The sequence below is a fragment of the Homalodisca vitripennis genome, chromosome 5 (assembly GCF_021130785.1).
Source record: "Homalodisca vitripennis isolate AUS2020 chromosome 5, UT_GWSS_2.1, whole genome shotgun sequence".
NCBI classification, from domain to species: Eukaryota; Metazoa; Arthropoda; class Insecta; order Hemiptera; family Cicadellidae; genus Homalodisca; species Homalodisca vitripennis.
In genome coordinates this window covers 11902561-11918176 of record NC_060211.1, presented here as the reverse complement: position 1 = coordinate 11918176, position 15616 = coordinate 11902561, and the positions used below count along the sequence as shown (strand labels likewise).

The following is a 15616-nucleotide window of genomic DNA, read 5'->3' as shown; positions in this document are numbered from 1 at the left end:
CAGAAGATACGTTATATTTAACACGATCATGTCTCGCCGTCTCCGTAGTCCAGTAGTTGATGGAGGTTGGGTACATCTGTGTGACATTCGATGACCATGTTACCTGGCTACTTAAACTGATAAGAAGTTATATTTACCTGACACGATCATGTCTCCCCGCTCCGTGGTCCAGTAGTTGGTGGAAGTTTGGGTAGGCCTCTATTTGACATTCGACTGCCACGTCCTGGCTACTTATAGAGATAAGAAGTTATATTTACCTTACACGATCATGTCTCGCCGCTCAGTAGTCCAGTAGTTGATGGAGGTTGGGTAGGCATCTGTGTGACATTCGAGCGCCACGTCCTGGCTACTTATACAGATAACAAGTTATATTTACCTGACACGATCATGTCTCCCCTCTCTGTGGTCCAGTAGTTGATGGAGGTTGGGTAGGCATCTGTGTGACATTCGAATGCCACGTCCTGGCTACGTATACAGATAAGAAGTTATATTTACCTGACACGATCATGTCTCGCCGCTCCGTGGTCCAGTAGTTGATGGAGATAGGGTAGGCATCTGTGTGACATTCGAGTGCCACGTCCTGGCTACTTATACATATAAGACGTTATATTTACCTGACACGATCATGTCTCCCCGCTCCGTGGTCCAGTAGTTGATGGAGGTTGGGTAGGCCTCTGTGTGACATTCGAGCGCCACGTCCTGACCCAGGTACGCTCCCTCCAGCTGGTTGGGTATCGTCAACATAGGAGGGACTGTGGGAATACACACATACTACATATACCTAAGTATAACAGATAGTAAATAAAGTTGAAAAATAAAAACGTTGAAGTTGAAATTCTGGTATTTTTGTAAGGCACTCCACAAAACGATTTAGCTTTTGATTCTGTGGATATATACAGTGGTACTAATGGGTCTAAAGTAGGATATTAATATAAATTTTCTATATAAATTTTGAAAAATAGTGTATTTGAGTAAATTATGGTTTTAATAATTTTATAGTTAACCTTACTACAAATCTATATATATAAAAATGAAACTGTTCGTGTGTAACAGCATCACTCACAAACGGCTGGACGGATTCGCCTAATTTTTTTTTTAATTTGTTCGTCTTGATCTGTAGAAGGTTATAGGATACTTTTTATCCCTTTCCCGATTCAGGATTCCGCCCCACTGGTTACAGAAATACCCGTAAGAAATGCATTGCAGCAAACATATGTTATTAAGTGAAAGAGTCTTTTCAAATTTTTAATCAGCTGTTCTTTGTAAACATATATAATGCGACAAAAAATATATTTATATATAAATTTCTTTACACTTATAGTTTTAAAGCATAGAGTAAGCTTAAGAGAAACGACAAATTTTGTTTAAACTGTTTCTGCAATCATAATATATAAAAATGAATGTTTGTGTGTTTGTCCTTTATAGACTCAGAAACTATTGGACCGATCACTATGAAAATTTGTATTTTTCTATGTAGAAGGTTTATACGCAATGCCCATTGATGTAACTAACCACCAGGCTGTACTGCAAGATATACAAGTTATCAAAGCGCCTGCACATTATAAACTGCAATTACAACACAGTAGTTACGTATATTAAAATATCCAAACACTATTTGAAGGCAAAGAAATATACGGGCAAAGCTTAAGAGACGCGTGCGAAGCCGCGGGAAACAGCTAGTATGTTATAATTATAACGCAACAAATATTATTAATTATTACTATTATAGGATTGGTTGAATATGGATATAATTGATTTTATGATATCATATTATAAGAATTAGGCAACTCAAATTACAACTGTGGGTACAATTATAATAATAAAAGGGCTTAATTTGCAAAACTCTGGTCATTTTAATAAAGAAGGCCAGAACGAGAATCCATTAATGAGGCGTCACAATTAACTCAATTTTCCACGTCACCGTTTCTGCTGATTCAGTGAACTTGTAAGACTAGTTAAAAGTGAACTTACAAATTGTGCAATATTACTTGTAATATAAAATGAGTCGTAGATTAACCACTAATTAGAAAAATATTACTAAATTATTTAAATAAAATTAAAAACCCAAATTATTTAAATTTATTCTCATATATTTTGTCTATCCTCAGAAAGTAAATCCCTAAGAGTGTTTAGATAGGTTACAATTAAAGAGATTTAATATTTTTTAAATTTAACAAATTATAACGCAACTCTTACAATGCATTAAAAGTGAACTTACAAATTTTCTTAGTATTACTTGCTATACGATAAGGCTGGTATAAATTGTAATATTTACCTTAATTATTAAATTATTTAAATGAAAACGTTTCAATTCTAGTTAGTAAATATTTCGTTATACGTCTTATACATTAGCTAAAAAAAAACCCATCAAGTTTTTAATGGACTATAATAGCAATGATATATACTTGAAAACAAAAAATGTATAATACAAGTCTTACAATAGCCATACACCGAGTATCTGAAACAATATTCGTTTCATCCAGAAGATATATATCTTTGATAACACATTTTAAGAATTTAAGTAGGTTAATTATAAACTATTACATCTAATAATATCATATACACTGTAGCGTATACAGTGTATGTTATCTGTAGCACTTATTATAATGTTTTTTTAATAAATAATCTATAGGACTTATATATTGTTCAAAATAAAGGATTCAAGTAAAGTGATTGATATATTATTTAAGAAATACATAAAGCAAGAAAATAGGAAGAAAAATATATATTTTATACATTCAATCAGGCTATCCTTAGTAAATATTGACAAACAATTATAAAATCATTATTTAAACAAGTATATTATTTACAATTCAAAATATTTAATAATCTTGACCTTATAATCGAACATAAACTTAGTTGAAGAAACCAAACTCTAAATAATTTCAAAATGTTACAATAATGGAGTACACAAATTTAATAGCAACTAATGTGAAAACCTCTATATTAGCCTATCCTTCAAAACTAGATTTAATGAACATGTAAAAGATTGAATACAAGCTCGAATTCGAAATTTATTTACTGATCACTTTTAAATAATACTGTCCAAGAATACACATATACCAAAAACAATCGTGAAATATTAAACTAATTCTAGAATATTCTAGGAATTTTCAACTTTAAAACATTTTGAAATTTAAAACTATACCACAATTAATCCTAAAGTACTATTGTGTGACAAAGATGTTTTAACTAACAATGTAATTGAATTTTAAACAATATAGATTAATCACACATAAATTAAGTACACAATTTAGCCTGCAAGGTAAGTTACAAAAAAAGGTAATTTTAGTTCAATTATTTGTTTAATTTTTTAATTTTATTTACCTTAAACTAGTACCTGGAAATAAATAAAAATGAATTCTCTGAATGTTTAATGTGCATAGCACTAGTAAAAAACTAAATGTATTACAGGTGATTTATGTTTCTATATTATATTAAACATTTTTGGAGGCACGCCACTAATGTAAGACTCAATTTTAAGAACACAAGAAGCAAAAATACTAGATAATATATTAGTAACTCTTGTCTAATGTACATTAAAGTATGTACTTACATTGTACCCTGAGTATGACCCGCTTGCTGATAGAAGGCGGTACTCCGTTGCTGGCTATGCAGAGATACACTCCCATATGTAACCTGCTAACTCGACCAATCTGCAGCAGTTCTCCGTCAACCACATTTACTGTCATCAAATACTTGAGTGTGAGTATTATGTGATAGCCGTATAGGCTATTCGCAATAAACTTGCAATTGTGTTACAAATACTGAACTTTGAGAATTCCAAAATAACAATTATATTATAATTATAATACTAGAACTATAGACAACAAATAACAATCATTCCTCAGATAAGTGGTGTTCATTGGTAAGCGCTATCATTTCTTGAACCGCTTCTAAAAAGTTGAAGGTTCAATAGATCTGACTTCTGAAGTCGAAGAGTTGAACTGTTAATCAATATGAGTCTAGAGCATAACATTCCTTCAGTATTGGGATCGTTTTTCAGGTTTTCAAAGTTGATTTTGAAGGCTACATGATGGATCCTGTAGTATGATACAATAATAATCCAATAAGAACTCCAATGATAGTTTCAAATATTTTCTTACCCTTATTTTAGTCACAGAATTATGGAACGTATATAATTTCAAAGGGTTGATTTATAAGCATCCAAGCGCTTCCATAATTTTCATTGCAAAGTATATACAGTTTTAATAAAAATAAGATAAGAATATATAAAAGTACTCAGTAACCAATAGAAATGTGTAAGAAACTCAAAATTGTTTGTGTTAGTATTGAACACATACACAGGGTGTAAAAAGTACCGCCCTGGGTTGGTAACTCCCGAACGATTAAAAGGAAAGCAATAAAATTTGGTAAATCATTTCTGCACCTATAAATCTACTTTTTGAAGTAATAACAACTTTTTCGTCATGTCAAGGGCCTGCAAGGAGTTAGAAGAAAATCTTAAACAAAAGCATAGGTCGACTAGTACATCAAATTAAAGGGCTTTATTAGCAGAGGACAATGTTGCAAATCTGACCTCGAAGGGTTTACTCTTTAAAATATTACTCTGGTTTAAAGTTTAAAAAATGTACAATATAGGTCTTGTCCTACCTTAAAAACGATTTCATAACTCCAGTATTCATTTAATAACTTTAACTTTCACAACTGAGCCAAGAAGATTAATATTAGACCATCTAGATCAGTACCTACATTATAAATGTTTCAACTTTAAACCAGCATAGTGTACACCAAGAGTTTACACTTTGAGGTCGGATTTGCGGCATCGTACTCTGCTAAAAAGACCTTTAATTTGATTAACTGCTAGATCTGTGTTCTTATTTAAGACACCCTTCTAACTCCTTGCGGGCCATCCCCATGACATGACAGAAATATGGTAGTAACTTCAAAAAGTACATTTATAGGTTCGGTAATAATATACTAAGTTTATTGCTTTTGCCTGTAATCGTCCTGGAATTATCAAGCCCGTGCGGAACATTTTTACACCCTGTATATATAAGACGATATAAATGATAAGACTGTTATATAAGATTGTAGAAATATTTAAAGTTTAACTTGTTCTTTTAAGATTAAATAAAGATTTCCGCTTATTATCACACAGAAAGCTGAAATACCGATTTTGTAGTGTAGGACGTGGTATGAATGTTCACTATGAGGTGTTCTACTAACGGAACATGTTTTAGTAGCAAGATATGCTACTTTGCCCAAATTAAACCATTATTTACTTTGTGTGAATAATATTACACTCTATCATACTCTGAAAAAAAACGTCAAATAATGCAATCGACTATCCTGATCAAAATAACTAATGTTCACAGACACGATAAAAATTAATTTCCTACTCAAGACTCACAGTTATGTTTCGGCTGACATTTAATATGACGTGTTATACCATTTATAGTTTTAATGAGTGGTAATATAAATAAACGCGTAGTTTGTAAATTTAATAATTTAGAATTTTATAAATGTGTTCATTAAAATATTTTCTTTTAAAATCAGCATCAGCTGCCCAATTTTCTTAGTGAATTCGCTGCAAATCATAAAGGGAGGTCCGATAGGACCGAATCCGCCAGGTACGAAAGCTGCATTAGTCCGGTAACACCGAAAATGAAGTCGTCCGATAGCAATGGGCTAGGCATGTTGACAGTGTATGTAGTAAGTTAAGCTCTGGGCTCTATGTCCTTAAAAGAATGAGCCAGATCTCAGATGACAAAACTGTAAGGACAACTTATTTCGCCCTTTTTGAGACGCATTTGAGGTATGGCCTTGCAGCCTGGGGCAACTCGTCAGGAGGCAATCTACAGAGAGTGCTCATCCATCAGAAGAAAGCAATAAGAGTGATGGCAAGACTGGGCTTTAGAGACTCGTGCAGAAATGCTTTCAAGGAACTACGCATATTGACAGTCGTGGGACTATATATTCTTGAAACCACGATCTATGCAAGAACAAGCAACCTTGAAAGACGAGGCAATATTCACCACTATGGAACCAGGAATGCTGGCACTTATGACCTACCCGCCCACCGCCTTAACATCTTCAAGAAAAAGCCATCATATATTGGTGCAAAGTTCTGGAATTTGCTGCCAGCACATGTCGCCCAACTAGACATCAAATCCTTCCGAAGAGGACTTATGAACTGGCTGATGGACCACCCATTCTATTCGGTGCAGGAGTTCCTGAGGTGGAAGGAGGACTACAACCCCTAAACTGGAGGACGAAGATACCAATCGCTCTGAAAATGCTACACACACACACACACACACACACACACACACACACACAAAAATACACCTTTTGTAACACATACACACAAAAAATGACAATTGTACTGATCTTGATGATTATGTTCAAATAAACAATGTCTTATGTCTTATGTCACCGAAAATAATTCGTCGGGTCGAAGACAGGACTTTCCGTCAGGATCGAATTCTAAAGAAAACATTCCTATAACTCCGAATACTTTTGCGTACAGTCCGCCAGCTCCGAAATAGGGGAAGCATACAGTCCGTGATGTCCGAATAAACGAGAGAAATAAGTAAAACTGATGTTTGCTCCCCTACTTTACTACGTGCCTAACTTCCATTACCTATGTGTTCTCGTATATTTTATAAAATCTCCTACATCATTGTTCTGTTATAATTTATTTAAGTGAGATAATATAAAATTCTATTCTATAATGGTTAACTATTATATAAATATACTTTAAGTAGATGTATATTTCACACCCGACTAATCTATTTACAGAATGATTTATCTCATAAATCTTGCCTTATATACAGTATTTATTTATAATTACTAATCCAACGTATATAAGTTAATTATTCTACTTATTGAATTTTAAGCGATGAATAGGACACCCATTCCATTAGAGAAATAAGGAATCCAATAACCTTATCTAGATTATATAACAATAACCTTAACGTCGACCTCGGTTGAACAAAGACACCCGAAAGCAGAGCAATATTACTCCATATTCGTCAGCAAGAGTGTGATATGTCGGTGCAGGAATGTTCGTGGTATTATTACTCACACTACAGCCGTGACATCAGTGTGGAATGTAATAGGTGGGTGTGAATATACCGTTCTACAATGGATAATAGCTCATCCAATTAGCTTAGTGATTCGTCTTCCATAATATCTGGCTTACTTTGTTCTCGCACCGTTCCTCCCCTTACAACTTTTCGCGCCATTTTCTATTCCGATCCCTTTCGTCCCTTTTAAAAGAAGAAAAGTCTGATGCTAAAGCACTGTCTTTACAGTTCAGTTTGAATAAGTTTTATCTTTCTACATCAAAGTATTGTAGGTAATACAATTGGTTTACACTTACATTCAAAAGTTGTATTCAACTGCAAGTAAGATTAGTATCCTGAATTTCAGAAAACAAAAAGAGGCAGTTATTTTTCACCTTTATTAGTATATGTAAAATCAAAAGTTTTAAATTATTTTAAGTCTGCCCGGAATTTGAATCCCTATTTTCTTGAATTTAATGCTCAGAAACTGCAGGATATCTTATATGTTGGAAAGTTTCATAGACAATTCAATCACGTCCTCTTCTTTAAAATAATGAAATTACGTAAAATTTATTTCAAATCTAATATACATTAAAACTGGAGATGAACAAGCATATTGAGTAGAAGGCAATGGAATAAAACCGTCATTATTATGTCTTTTAGTTTCATACATAACTAAGCTATCTGAAAACACTTTATATTGAGATAAGTGCTCACTCTTAATTCCTATGTAAACCTATGTTTTAGAACTAAAAAATAGATTATTATTGAAATAACATGGCACTTAATAATCAAAATAAACAATGCCACCGATAAACTAACATTAATTAGTTATTTAAACCTGGATGTGTTTATTCTACTATGCATATTTTATTTGTTTTTAATTTATTTCATTATTATTTACTTTGTTTTTCTAATTAGTTTTAATTTCATTCTTTTCATTTTTCATTGTCGTGCCGTATTGCTTGCTGAACAAAGATCACTATTTGTGTTAGGTTTATAAATCTTTGTTGTATCTCTATTTCCGCTTTGTAGTAAATTATTATTGCGTGCCAGCCTCTAAAACTCGTACATTGGTTTCGATAAGAATCATAACTGATAATCTGTATGTAAACATATTTAAGATTACCTCCAGATGTTTGGGTTGTATAAATAAACACAACCTTAATATCCTTATAAGAAATATATCACTCCCTGAGACGTTGGTCGGAAGAAGAACAGACGAGGTGTTTGTGTGTATTAACGAGGTTTCCGGAGGATAATTTGATAAACACCACAAGAAGGAAAGGGGAAGTGGGTCGAGGAAGAGGGTTGTTGCCTGCTCTGTAGTAGGCTCATGTACACAGGTGTTCTGTTAACTTAATAACTCTAGCTCTCTCTCTCTCTCTCGCTCTTTGAATGAAAACAATAGTAATCTCATATGATAAAATGAAAATTATGGATAATTTATTACGTGTCCAATTACCTTCTTGATTAAACATTTTCATTAGTGATCTCTTTTACAAGAATATAAGTAAGTTTGAATATAAAATGTGAATAATCGATATCACACACTGATATACTCAATTGAATATACCGTTTTAGAGTTAGCTTCAAAGATTCAACCGAAGCAATGTACTAATGGACACTATTCAAGCATTGACAAAACCTCTAGGGTAAGATCCTCGACATTTGAATTTGACGTCCAGTGCATCGAATGCCCAAGCTACGACCCTCGTGTCAATCATTATTTCAGAATTCGACAGGAACTCTACTTGCAGGATTAGGCAGTCTGTGTGGTTAGGTCTAGGACATATATAGAAGGAATATTGAACAAACATAGACTAGTAAAAATTTATTATATTAAAAGAATTTAGATTTCAAAGAATATAATAAAACTTATTACTGCAAATATTTATTTCATACTATATTTTAATAATTATTTTATTATTAAAATAAAATAATATTTGTAATTTTTTTTTATGAAAATAGTGTTATGCAAAATCTTGATTATTCTTGATCAACAAACAGTACATTATATACGGTAGAATTAAATAGTACTAGTAGTAGTGACAAAGTAAATGACAGTGCTAGCGTGATAAACCTTGAATGGGAGAATAATAAATCTTTTACAAATGGACATTCTGCAATCATTTGGCTATGACTTGGGAAACCACACATTTTTACAACGCTTAAATCCAATATGATTTTATAAACGACAATCATTTTTCAATATTATGGTACTACTGGATGTTTCAGGTTATTTATTACCTTATTTTTTCAGTTATATACACACACATAATATACATAAAAATGAAATATATAAGTTTATATAAATAGGATTAAAATATTCTACTGTTTTTTTTTTTTCTAAAAAGATATAAAATATTTTTTAGTTTTTGTACAAATTAAAACAAATTTTACATACTTCTAATATAATTAAGATTATTTAGTTTTAATATTTTTATTGGTGGCTATATTGAGTTGCTTTCAAGCCATGTCTTAGAAACTAAACAAATGCAGTCGTTAGGGAAATTTCTTTGTTTTACCATAATTTGAAACATAATAAAGCTATTGTTTTTGCCGAGTTTTGAGGTTTAAAAGCACGAATTTTTTTGTTTTAACATATATTTAAGATTGTGTATGTACATTTGTCTGAGGTTATTGTAAATTGCATCCCTCTCCCTCTCACACTCCCTCCTTCCCCCCTCTCCCTCTCACTCTCACCTCTCTCTCCCTCTCCCCCTCCCTCTACCACTCCCTTTCCCTCTCTCTATCTCCGTCTCTCTCCCTCTCTCCCTCTCCCCGTCTCCCACTCTGCCTCCCTCCCTCTTTCTCCCTACCTCCCTTCCCCTTCCCACCATCTCTCTCTCCCCTCTTTCTCTGACAACTAACCTATATCGCCGTTGTAGTTGATGTCGTCCCCATCTTCCCTTCGCCACATGACGTAAGGTTCAGGGTAGCCAACCGCGTGACAATGAAGACTCACGTTGGAGTTCTCCCTGACCACCAAGTCTGTGCTGGTGTCCCTGTCCATGATACGTGGAGGCACTGAAACAGAGGCACTTCAGTCCTGATTGAGAAAAACTCGACTTAAACAAGGAAATCGATCCATCAATCAATACATGGACATTCAAATGTATAATGGGTGCATATTATTTATATTAGTTAGTGTCCAACGATATTAAAATACAATTGCGTCAACTATTTGGTCCTTGCAAGCTCTTGCTGTTGTGGATTTATCCATCGTGACTACTATAATATTTTTTACAGCTCAATAGATCAAATTAGATGGTATGATTCATACATTTTTGTACTTTAAAAAATCAGTAATATTTAAAATATTTAGTCAAAACCAATTTATATGCATTGTTTTTAAAATCTGATAATAGGCAGCAAGCAAATGTATTAAAATTAAGGAAGTTCGATTCATTTTATACTTGTTTTGCTCATTCTCTAGAGACTAAGGATCAGCAGGGTGACCTTGAGAATTATAGTAACTTGGAAAGTAGATAGAGTTTGGGATGGATGCCACCAGTAAGGATAATTATGAAGGAAAAAGGAGACATTTGTCATCATTCAGTGATACAAAAATAAATCAGTAGTACTTCGTTTCGATATCTGCAATCTGATCTCTTCTTCAGGTAAATAACTAACCTAACACATAATTACAAACTAGGTTAAAATAAACCAATCATACCAGAGCGTTGTCACACGCGCAAGTCTGGAATCACAACCACCATATTGTGTGTCAACTTCACTAACTCTAAAATGTGCGCTTAATAAAACCTAAACAACAAAACACAACGTGGTATGATTTGTTTATTTTACTCTAGTTTGTAATTATGTGTTAGGAGTTGTTTACCTGAAAAAGAGATCAGATAGCAGATCTCAAAACGAAGTGTTACTGATTTTTTTTTGTATCACTAAACTATGGCAAATGTCGGGAAAAAAATCCTGTTTCCTTCACAAGCTTTGTATCGTCAAAAACAAACTTCAAACGATAGTCATACTGTCATATTTGCTATCATACTTACTGTCATACATTGCTTTTAGCGTGTGCGTTCTATGACTTATTATTATAAGACAATAAATTGGACCTTACTGTCATAGTCTGTTCCAACATACATAAAGATCAAGAAAGAGATCATACATCAAGCGATGTCCTGGTCAATAAAATTGATCTCTCATCATAATCTGTATATGGTTTTTGAAGATTCTAGGTTACAAGTCGTGTACATGTGATATTTACCGACGACTTGCAGGTAGCCCTGGCGGCTGCGCATAGGGTCGGTGTTCACCTGACACATGTACCAGCCGCGGTCGATGTCTTGGACGTTCTTGATGTGGAGGTACCAGGAGCGGTGATCGTTGTAGGACAGCGAGATGCGGGGGTTCTGGGTCACTACTTGATGGTGGATTGAGAGGATCGTCTGAGTGTCCACCCGGACCCACGCCACCTGGACAGAACTGGTCCTTAGTGTTTTTGTTGGAACAGCTAGTGATATATCATTGATAATAAATATTTACATTCTTTGGTAAATCAAAGGTGCAGTCTGAGAAGACTTGAGTGACCTGAAGCTGAAAAATATTTTTTAAATTATAACAATGCACTGTGCACGATGAAGAGGTATGTATGCACTCAAAGGACCTTTTTATCTGTTTCTAATATCTTGCTTGTTATGTCATTATAAATTTTGAAACATTATGTGATTATTGATCGCTGTACAGTACATAAAAATTGTTTTTTTTTTTTTTAAACATTTTTATTTATTGTCACTGTTAATTCAGATATATCTTTATTAATTGTTATTTAATATATGAATTTAGATTATTATTTATTATTACCTGTTTTTAACTCCTTTACCTTCTCGTTTTATTTATTGTCTTGCCGTTTTGAATGTAGAGCAGTAATTATTATTTTAATTTTTTTTTTAATGTTGTTATATTTCAATTTTAGCTTGCAAAATATCATTACTTCATGCTATTCATTCATACTCATATATTTTTGTGAAAAGCATGGTTAATTGTTTGTAGATAGCATAATAGATCATTTTACTTTTTATTTAACCATTTTGAAATTTTCGATAACAATTCCCATAATGTTTCTTACAAATTTTGTAAATCTGAAGTTTACCAATTATAAGTTAAAAGCAAGATCGGAAAAGATGTATTCATCACTTTATTTGTTTTTTTAAAACATTTAAATAGAAACATTTGTTGTTTGATAACAAATATATGAAAATTCAAACCCCAATCGTCCTGGAAAAATAATTAATCATAAATCATTTTGGAATGCACTCATAATATTTGGAATTGGTTATTATTTAATCAAGTAAAATAGTAACTCCAGCTATTTTTAAACCATCCTTTCCAAAACAATAAAAAATTCCTAATTCTAAGAAAGATAATAATTCAATTTCAAAATCTGAAGAGCCGCGACGAAGTTGTAAAATGTGAAATGTACCTTAAAACCCATCAAACTAAACTGACTTTTACTTGCTTTATTTATATTGTAACAAAACTATTTCAATAACCAGTTCATTCAAAATTCACAATAACTAATATTTTAACCTTGGTTTTGTGAGGCCTTTCGATAGAAACGCTATATTTGCCAGTCAAAAGACCTTATGCAATAAAATATTTTAAATTTCGGTTTTTGTGAATTCAATATAGTTACAAGAAACCAATATAAGCTTCAAATTCAATATAGCAACAACTTACCATTGTTATGATGTCATGTGTTTATTAGTATGACAATAACTGTTTGCATTAATTATGTGTTTATATTATTTGGTTTATTTGTAACAATTCTTATTATATGATAGTTAACTTAAATTTTTCCAAAAGAAAAGTGTGTTGAGAGAACTTTTTTACTTGGTTTTTTAACGCAAAGCTATGCATTTATTCTGCGTTAGAGACTTTTAACATTCTTAAAGTTTTTCTATACTGAGAGATTGATTAAATCAATATACGCTACTTTAATATATCATTGTTGATCAATGTGCTATGTTATTAAACGGCAAAGTAAAATATATTAGTTTTTAAATCATACCATTGTAAAATAGATTCATTTAGTATTGCACTGTGACAAAGTTAATATAGCTACTAGTACAGATGGTTAGCAGTAAGCTTGTAATATGCTAATAAGCTGCATTGATTATGGTATAGTAAACACATGCTGTGGACCAAGTAAACACCGACCTGCTGTTTATAAGCTAGGTATAAAAACATTTGGTATTACGTCTTATTCCGTAAACGATCTTCATATAAGTAGCAATTAGAAAAGTTCTAGAGTGATACTCATTCGTCTCTATAAAGTTTTACTAACTTTAAATCTAATATCAAAGTACGTGAACTGAACTAGTTCAGTATAAATCTTAAACTTTATTCTTGCTCTATGTGTTATTTGAGTTTTCTCTGTGACATCTTCATCCGATCAATAATCGTAATTTTTTTATATAAATGTTTTAGCGCCAGACTATTGGGCAATTTTTACAGCGTACAAAGGGGAAATCTTCGGATAGCACCAGACGAAATTCCAAGGTCTCATATCTCAAGAAAGTGGTGCAATAGAAAATTAATATAAGAGGTTTACATTGGAAGATGGGCGGTATTTATTTCCCTTAGGCGACACTGCACGTGAGCAGAATAGCGCCAGTTATTAGCCAGGGACGTGCCCTGAGTGTCCGACAGCTACTGGAGCCGGTTACCCACCTTTATTGATTCCAAGTGATCGGATTCAACAGGACGCCACTTATTCTTACACCTCCACTTACCACCTCGGTGGTGCTTTCAGTACGGTACAGTCTCTTTGTGCTGGAATGTTCAATACAATTTGTGTTGTAAGATTCCTTATTAGGCTGCAACCTTGACCGCGTCATAATGTTCCAGTCGCTTTGTTGTAAAAGTGCGAATTGCTTTTAACTGAACATTTTGCAGTACATTTGCAATATGGATGGATTTTCTATCATGTAATTACTTTTTCAATGAAAAGTGCTCCCACAATATTTATTACTTCAAGATATACCGTAAACCTAATAGTTTCAGTGTATCTAGCCCATACGTGATGAAAGTAGTGATTTATTTCTCTCTTTTTAAATAAGGAAGATACATTTATTTAGATTCAAACGCAACTAATATTTAAAACTTTTATTTTTGTGAGACCTTTTGATAGCAAGGCTATCTTCGTCAGACACATCACAGAAGGCCTCAAAAAATAAAAGTTTTAAATATTGGTTTATGTGTTTGAATGCAAATCAGTTAACAGGTAGCCAATACAAGCTCCATCTTCAACAAACAAGATACATGTAATAAATTTCTTAGAAATTACTACACTGCCACGTTATCAAGTTATGTGGCAGCTATTTAGAAAAAATTAAATAAAAAATGCACAAAATCAAAATATACAAATAGTAAATAGATAGACTAAGAGTCCAATAACATAATAACCAAAGTATTTAGCTCGGTGGCGTCAGCTGCAATTTACACAAATATACACTAGTATTATGAAGGATAAATTATTAATACAAATACAGATAGTTAATAAAGATCAGTATTGGGACCATATTTTAAGTCATATTTATAATAATAACCGGTCTATATTTAAAAAATTACAAAAGATGATCAAAACTGATTGATTAGATATTTGCACTATTGCAACTCTTCCTTAATAAATTCCAAGCTTTAATGCTCAAGTAGCCAGATCTTAAGCTTGCAAAACTTTGCCTAGTTATGAATAATGTTACGTTGTTAGGACAATTTATTAAAACACTTGGGCCAGCATACTGGAAGCAATGTCTGAAAATTGATTGATTAACCTAGGGTAATATAAAAATCCATTTTCAAGTACTTCTAATGTCATGGGGAATATGTATGTTACCCCTATTGCCACTTCTTAAATAAAATAACCGACGTATTTTGTACACGTAAAAATGTTGTATGAGCCAAATCAATGAGCAGAAAAGGGGAAATGAACTGTCCAGCATTATTGTATGTACAATTCTTCTTCTTCAAGGTTTGTTCTGATTTTATTAATGCACTTTCGACAAAGTGACGGAAAAACACACTCAGTCGATATGCAATTGTCTTAGAAGGCATGCATTATAATAGAAATATTTTACTACTCAAACAAATTTCAGCGAAACAAAAGTAAATGATTTACAGCAATTGTTTTCCTGTATTCTCCCACTGATGTAGCAACGTGTTTACAACCTATAAAATTCTTTTTCATAGATATTTATTTTATACCCGAACGTTTGTGACAGCTGTGGATGATGAGTAAAATTTAAAGTCAGAAAGCTTGATCATAATAACACTGATATCACCAACACCGGGTATAACCCATACAATCAATATACCTTTGTATAGAAGAAGGTTAGGACAGAATAATGGGCCGGATTTTGAGTGGGAATCTTAAGGAAAGAAACTATTAAGAAAATTTTAAAGTTTTTTCCTGGTTGTATAATTTATCATGGACCCTTGGTGAATCCTAACTGTCGAAATCCTGCCTGAGTAACACTCTATGCTGAAGTGCCTAGAATAAAAACACCTTTACAGAAAATAGCAACAGTAAATCAACAATTGAGAACACTGTATACAGCGAC

General features: G+C 32.8%; 1 protein-coding gene across 1 annotated transcript in view; it reads right to left on the bottom strand.

The window, feature by feature from the left end:
• LOC124361804 (lachesin-like) overlaps nucleotides 1-15616 on the bottom strand; it is a 95624-nt gene that overhangs the window by 18525 nt on the left and 61483 nt on the right. Inside the window, exons 4-7 of the mRNA XM_046815786.1 lie at nucleotides 11263-11470; nucleotides 9906-10061; nucleotides 3557-3685; nucleotides 615-752 (exon numbers count right to left, since the gene is read on the bottom strand). Of these exons, the coding sequence (XP_046671742.1) occupies nucleotides 615-752; nucleotides 3557-3685; nucleotides 9906-10061; nucleotides 11263-11470 (631 nt within the window). The remainder of the gene's footprint in view (nucleotides 1-614; nucleotides 753-3556; nucleotides 3686-9905; nucleotides 10062-11262; nucleotides 11471-15616) is intronic.